At 39.8% G+C, this 7,286-nt stretch overlaps 1 protein-coding gene across 4 annotated transcripts in view; it reads left to right on the top strand.

The window, feature by feature from the left end:
• Positions 1-7,286, top strand: part of grin1b (glutamate receptor, ionotropic, N-methyl D-aspartate 1b) — a 44,709-nt gene that overhangs the window by 27,707 nt on the left and 9,716 nt on the right. For all 4 annotated transcript variants that reach the window (XM_034872003.1, XM_034872002.1, XM_034872001.1 and 1 more), the window contains 7 exons: positions 51-137; positions 564-699; positions 1,101-1,228; positions 3,182-3,346; positions 5,445-5,563; positions 6,703-6,815; positions 6,906-7,054. In XM_034872003.1, the coding sequence (XP_034727894.1) occupies positions 51-137; positions 564-699; positions 1,101-1,228; positions 3,182-3,346; positions 5,445-5,563; positions 6,703-6,815; positions 6,906-7,054 (897 nt within the window). The remainder of the gene's footprint in view (positions 1-50; positions 138-563; positions 700-1,100; positions 1,229-3,181; positions 3,347-5,444; positions 5,564-6,702; positions 6,816-6,905; positions 7,055-7,286) is intronic.

Raw genomic sequence — 7,286 nt, 5'->3', positions numbered from 1 at the left:
GTGTGTGTGTGTGTGTGTGTGTGTGTGTGTGTGTATGTGTGTGTTTTTAGGTTGTGATGAACCCTCAGAGAAAGATCATCTGGCCTGGGGGAGAGACAGAGAAACCAGTTGGATACCAGATGTCGACTAAACTGAAGGTACTGCAGATGCTACTGTTATTGTTCTAACTAAAACTACTGCTACTGCTGTAAAGGTGAATTAGTACATTTTACAATCAGCACAATTGCATATAAAGTCATTGCAAAGATATAAATGGAAGCAAATTCACACAAATCCAAAAACAAGTCAGGACATTTTTAATTTGACTGAAAAAAACTGGCCTGCAGTTTATACAATAACTTTGTTATTGTTGTGGTCAACTCAAGTTTTTCTGAAAACTTCAGTTACTTTCCAAATTAAGATTTTTACAAACAAAAAATGGAGAGTTTAAAAAATCTGATGTTTCGTTATAAATTAAACTCCCAGTTTCTACAAGTATAGCTAAAGCCATAATGACTGTGTGTGTGTGTGTGTGTGTGTGTGTGTGTGTGTGTGTGTGTGTGTGTGTGTGTGTTTGTGTTTAGATTGTAACGATCCATCAGGAGCCATTTGTTTACGTGAAGCCAACAAAGACTGATGGGACTTGTAAAGAGGAGTACACCGTCAACGGAGTCTTAATCAAAAAGGTGATCTGTACCGGACCCAACGGGACCACACCAGGTACACACACGCACGCAGGCACACACACACACCTGGTTTAAAGTTAGTTTTAGTGGTGACCCAGTGAAATCACAAGACTAGAAAAAATTCAGGATAAATAAAGAGTAATGTCGGGTCAAAGTCGGAATTTTAAATCCCACACAGGGGAGCAAAAAGTCTCTCTCTCTCTTTCTTGCTCGCTCAGCTGCTCTCTCTCACTCTCTCTCCCTCCCATCCACACACACACACACACATACACACACACACACACACACATTTATTTGAATACAGAAGATGTGACGAACTGAAATTGGACCTCACAAAGATACAATGATACAGTAGGTGCACACAATTGTGCACACCACTTCTTTACTTTGTGTGTGTGTGTGTGTGTGTTCGTTTCTTTGTATGTGTGTCTCCAGGTCAGCCCATCGTCCCTCAGTGTTGCTACGGTTTCTGCATTGACCTGCTCATCAAGCTGGCGATGAGCATGAACTTCACCTACGAAGTTCACCTGGTCGCTGATGGGAAATTTGGCACTCAAGAGCGCGTAAGTCTTTCTGTGTGTGTGTTTGTGTGTGTGTGTGTGTGTGTGTGTAAGTGTGTGTGTGTGTGTGTGTGTGTGTGTGCGCGTGTGTGTGTGTGCGTGTGTGTTGAGAGAAAGACTCTAGACACTAGAACTGAACATCAGTAAACCACAGAAATGTCTATTCAAACATTATTGATCGTAAAGTTTTTTCTGTTGAGGAAATGGTGATTTGTTTTTATTTAAATAGATACATTCAGAATAGATGATCACTGCAGTCTTAGTCAGCGATAGTGTTGGTGTCTTGTCGGTACCAGATGTATGCTGCCTGCACGATCCGTCATGCGCAGATGATAATCTTGTTTTACAAGGATTTAAGGCACTGCACGTAAAGTAACGTTAGTTTAGCTTACAGCTAATTTGGCTGTAAAATTTTTACCAGTGATTTCATCAGTGATTTTTACATATTCGACTGTTTGACTAGTTTCTTACCTTTTCCAGTAATTTAAGCATTATCTGGCAATGTCAGTAAAGAAAGGCACAGGTTACCATGGTTACAGATCTCCAAACTTTCTTGAAGGGGCGTGGAAATTACAGCTCAGTGCTTTCTGAAAAAATACATAATACTGTTTAGTTACAAAAGTGTGTTTAATGATAATACACATATTGAGTATGTTGTGCAGAGTTTGGGATTTCAAACGCAGTAATTAGAGACCTTGACTAAAACTCCTGAACATCCTGAACATGATTATAGTTGCAATAATAATGCAACAATGATGGAAAGCAACAAATTCGTTAGTAATGTTTAACAGAAATATGTTTGTTTTTAACACCGGTGTGCATATTACTGACTTAAGTACTCCTGATGTATTCCCAGCACTTCAGTACTGCTGGTATCTCGTTCTGTCCTCTTCTTCTTCTGAAGTGGTTTAAGGACAGCGCCTGAAGGATCATTTCCACCAGCTGTTTTAAATATAAATATATATATATATATGTATATGTGTGTATATATATATATATATATATATATATATATATATATATATATATATACTGTATATATTAGACATACTGAACTAGCATTCATTCACATGACATTACATCTGGGTGAAACTTCCGGCGAGGATGTCGCTATGACTTTATCTCTCTCTCTCTCTCTCTCACTCTCTCTCTGACCTGTTTACTGATTCACCACAAGCACATCACTGAGGCTTGTTGCCATGGCAACCACAGCTCCGTCCCTGACTCTGACCTTGTTGAGGCTGAGAGACATTTAGTCATTACTCTCTTTCTCTCTCTCACACACTCTCTCTCTCTCTCTTTCTCTCTCTCTCTCTCTCTGTCTGTCTGTCTCTCACTCTCTGCTGTTCTCTTAGCTACTCCAAATGACACAATCTCTCTTCCTCTCCTCCATCTTTATTCTCTCCAGTCTGTCTGCTCTCTTTCTCTAGAGCCTCCTCCTCTTCCTCCTGTTTCTCTTTACAGATTTATTTGTAAATCTGCTTCCTTTTCCTGAAAGATAAATTATCACAGGGAAAGATTAGTTCAGGACTAACTCCTCAAGTGTCAAGGTCTTTATTGTTTATTGTCATGTGCACAACAATTACAGAGAAGCAGACTTTGTTCTCAGGCTCCTCCAGCAATGCTCATTAAATATGTATAAAAAGAAAATCACAACAACTACAAATGATAATCAGTCTATACGAAAATAACCACATGGTAACGCCTATTTCTGTGTACTTTTGTATAAATATATGACAAGAAAATTGCTTTAACTCAGTTTGGCTGCTGGTTTTTCAACATTGCAATTAAAACAACATAGAAAAACAAGTACAATAGACATTTTAATATCGTTTTGATAAAACTTATTGTCAAAACGCCCAGCCTTACTATTTTTAATGAGATGCATTAAACACATTTATGTCCCTGAAGTTGTGCAGGATGCTCTGACCTGAACTGTCCTCCGTCCTTTTGCAGGTGAACAACAGTAACAAGAAGGAGTGGAACGGAATGATGGGGGAGCTTTTAGGAGGTCTGGCCGACATGATCGTCGCTCCCCTCACCATCAACAACGAGCGTGCTCAGTACATTGAGTTCTCCAAACCCTTTAAATACCAGGGGCTAACCATCCTCGTCAAGAAGGTCAGTCCAGTCTTATTTTATAACTTGTGTTTAGTATCTCTGCTTCACTGTTCTTGTATCTTTGGATTCAGCTCAGGAGGTGTTTCAGACCTACAGTGAGTTTCATCTGGACTGAATCACTGGATGAGTCGGTTACCGTGTTTACCTAGTTGGTTTGGTTTCTTTTCACCACAAAAACCAATCCAAACTAACCAAAATGCTTCCCTTTCAACAAGGTGAAAACGTTCTTTCCTCTCATTGGTCAGATGTGTAAATATTAATTTAAATATCATTATATCAGTAAATATCATTTCTAATTGCTAACAGGGGTCAATTTCCACTGGCTCTAATAAGAAGTCTGACTGTATAAAAGTCTATTATAAAATGGCCTTCTTCTCACTTGATTTAGTAACTCAGTAAACATTTTCCTAATGAATTAATGACTCAGTCACTAGTTTCAAGTCTTCTTCAGTATAGAAAGATGTAAATTATGTCAAATTATGGACCCATTTATTTTCCAATATATGATAAAACAGGGTTTCACTTTAGGACGGGGTTACCTTTGGAATGACAAGTCACTACCACTGTGCAGTGCACAGTGTCCTGAGTCAGATCCACCCCTCGCTCCTCCCCAGCTCCACCCTCTCGTTCAAATATGGTCATTTCTGGATCCAAAAAAACAAGATGGCGACAGCCAAAATGCAGAACTCAAAGCTTCGAAACAGTAGTCCCCAAACCAACAGGCAAGGTAACGGTGGCTACCAACAACTGTTTTTCTCAGATCGGGTCACGTTTCTATTACAGACAAACGCTCCGGAATTGGTTTGGGACTGGGCCAAGACTACTTTATGTGAATGGTCTCTGTCCGGTTGTTGTAGTACTCACCCGAGTACAACAACGGTGAGATTGGTGCAAGCCAGTTGTAGTGAAAAACAACCATAGTCCAATTCAACTGGACTGAACGATGCAGGTTTGAAAATGCCCAAAATCTAATTCTAGGTTTGGCGATTTGTCGAGTAGATGTGACAACAACACAACACCATTAAGCATTATTTCACTGTTACATCAGTGGAGCAGGACATCCGGCCCTTTAAAGACGGAGTGAAGACCTCAGGCTTTTTCAGCGTTTGTGGAGCTGTCAGAGTGTCAGACACCAACACGCATGAAAAAGATTTAACCAAATTATACAACAATTTAAAAAGAGAATTTTTTTAGGGAAACCATTCAGTTCAGTATCTGTCCATAATGGGTAGAATGAACCTGCGGCATCTTTAAAGTTCTGGTTCTGAGCAGAAGCAAAGTTCAGGTTTTAAACGTACTGCAGTGGAAAAAGATTTGAACAAACAGCAGAAGAGAAAGCACCTGTTATTCTCAGTGTGATGGAGTCAAACTGAGCTGATGCCTGAACCTCCTCACAGCTTCTGTCTCTGCCCCGCTGCTCTGAAAGATATTTTGGGATGTTTTAGGTCAGACTGACCCAGTTCACAGCCAGCAATCTGCTCCACAGCAGTCCGGTCAATAGTTTCCATCGACCCTCAACTCGTCTGAGCCTAGGTTTAGATATGAAGTCGTCAGTTGTTACATGGTGTTCAGCTACAGATGCTAACTCTGTTCTACATAACTGTCTAGCTCAAGGGCAACGTCAGGATGATTCCTTTTTAACATACAAGTCAAGTGTTGTCAAATGCTTTAATGGCTTTGAGTAAAAAATCTCACATCAGTTTTTGTTGGTTTAGGGGGTAGAAATGAACATGACATTAACTTGTAGTTTGTGGATGTAAGGTACCAAGAAATCATCACAGATTCATTTGTGTGTTTAATGAACCTATTTCATTGGTTTGGTGTTACTGGGTTAATTCTGAAAAAAAACAAAGAACTGCTGATAAGATAAAACTGTATTTATTGAGAAGGAAATCATTGTGCAGCAGTTGCAGTACAAAGTAGGCAAATTAACAAAACAATAAAGATTATCAATAAGGTACAAAAACCGAATGCACACAATATCAGAAATGTGCAAACTAACACCACAGACTGGGAGCAGAATCGACTGATCAACTTGTGTTTTAAGCCTCATTATTTTTATTGTACCTAATGATTAAATCTTTGTTTGGGTGTTTAGGAAATCCCTCGCAGTACTCTGGATTCATTCATGCAGCCGTTCCAGAGCACACTGTGGCTGTTAGTCGGTCTGTCGGTCCATGTGGTGGCAGTGATGCTTTACCTATTAGACCGGTTCAGGTAACAGCATGGTTTAATGTAATATATTATAATACATCACAGTACAATACTACAACACAATGCTGTACAGAACACACTGTATGGTTTGACATGGTCAGTCGGTCCACGTGGTGGCATTGTTACCTGTTAGACCGGTTCAAATAATCACACTGTACAATAAAATAAAATACAATAAAGTATGACACGATGTCACAACATTTAATAGAGTATGATGCGATACGAAACAATTAAGTGCAATATGACTCGCAACAATATCATTCAATTCAGCTCAAAGGACTCAATACATTTCAAAGAAACACATTTAATGTGCATAGCAGACCTCACATCCACTTTAGAATAGGGCTGCACAATAATTCGAATATTAATCTCAATCCCGATTAAATTAACATGATCAACGTTTAACTCCCAATTTCCACCGGTTGCGTAATGTCTGCGGATCCGCTCCGGAAATGCGGCGGAGTCGTAAGGTTTCCATTAAAGTCAATGTGTGTATTTTCACTGACTGCGAAATGGCTACGTTACGACTCCGTCCCAGATCCAGCAATCTGGAGCAGATACGCAGAGCATCTATTTTTTCCGGATGCCGGAGAGCTCCTCAGCAATTCAACACACGGCAGATAGTGTGGGACAGGACGTTGAGCATAGAAACAAATAAAACATTTGGTTAATTTTCAAAGTAAAATGGAGCGGCTCAGGGCGGATCACATTTCCCTGCACTAAACCTTGAAAACACAGCACAGAGTTGTTTTCCCTCTACTCCTTTGGATGGAAACAAACTGTTGTTGTTTTTTCTGGTTCTATTCCACGTGAATTTGCGAGATCTTGTGGGTCCTCGAGACTTCAGCTGTCATGTTTTGCTTCTAGGAGATGCACTGTAGATATAAAACATTATTTGTCCCTAATATCGATGAATAATTGTAATAAATGATTGTGATCATGTTGGCCATAATTGTGCGGCCCTACTCTAAAATATATATTTCTAGATTTTGCACTGAAATTGTTTGAAGAAGATTTTGCGGTGTGGTGATCTTTGTGCATTTTCAGTTCTGTTTGAAGGCACATGTGAACCTGGCCTTGAATTGAATAAATTACAACAACAGTTATGTAAAATTCAATATATATTATGTGTGATTCTGCAGCCCGTTTGGAAGGTTTAAAGTAAATAGTGAAGAAGAAGAAGAAGACGCCCTCACCTTGTCCTCTGCCATGTGGTTCTCATGGGGAGTGCTGTTGAACTCTGGGATAGGAGAAGGTTGGTGTTCCTCTGATCTCATACTTCCTGTCCAATAATCCTTCCTACAAGACTGATAATTTGTGTGTGTGTGTGCGTGCCTGTGCGCAGGAGCTCCCAGGAGTTTCTCAGCGAGGATTCTGGGTATGGTGTGGGCAGGTTTCGCTATGATCATTGTAGCATCATATACTGCCAACCTGGCAGCCTTCCTTGTGTTGGACCGGCCTGAGGAGCGCATCACTGGCATCAATGACCCCAGGGTGAGACCTTTTTCTACCTTTCTCGTTGAGTAAAAATGATTTCTAGAGCACTTTTAACATCAATAGGTGATGACCAAAGAGCTTTACAAGAAAATTATAAAATACAGTTATCTATATTTAAAAAAAATAGCTGTAACGATGATGGAGTTAAAAAGGTTTTATGAGTCTCAGGGATAAAAAGTCTTTGTGGTTGTATAGGTGTGTGTGTGTGTGTGTGTGTGTGTGTGTGTGT

This window comes from Etheostoma cragini, chromosome 5 (assembly GCF_013103735.1).
Source record: "Etheostoma cragini isolate CJK2018 chromosome 5, CSU_Ecrag_1.0, whole genome shotgun sequence".
In the NCBI taxonomy this organism is placed as follows: Eukaryota; Metazoa; Chordata; class Actinopteri; order Perciformes; family Percidae; genus Etheostoma; species Etheostoma cragini.
Note: the sequence above shows the minus strand (reverse complement) of the source record. Positions and strands in the feature narration are given on the sequence as shown.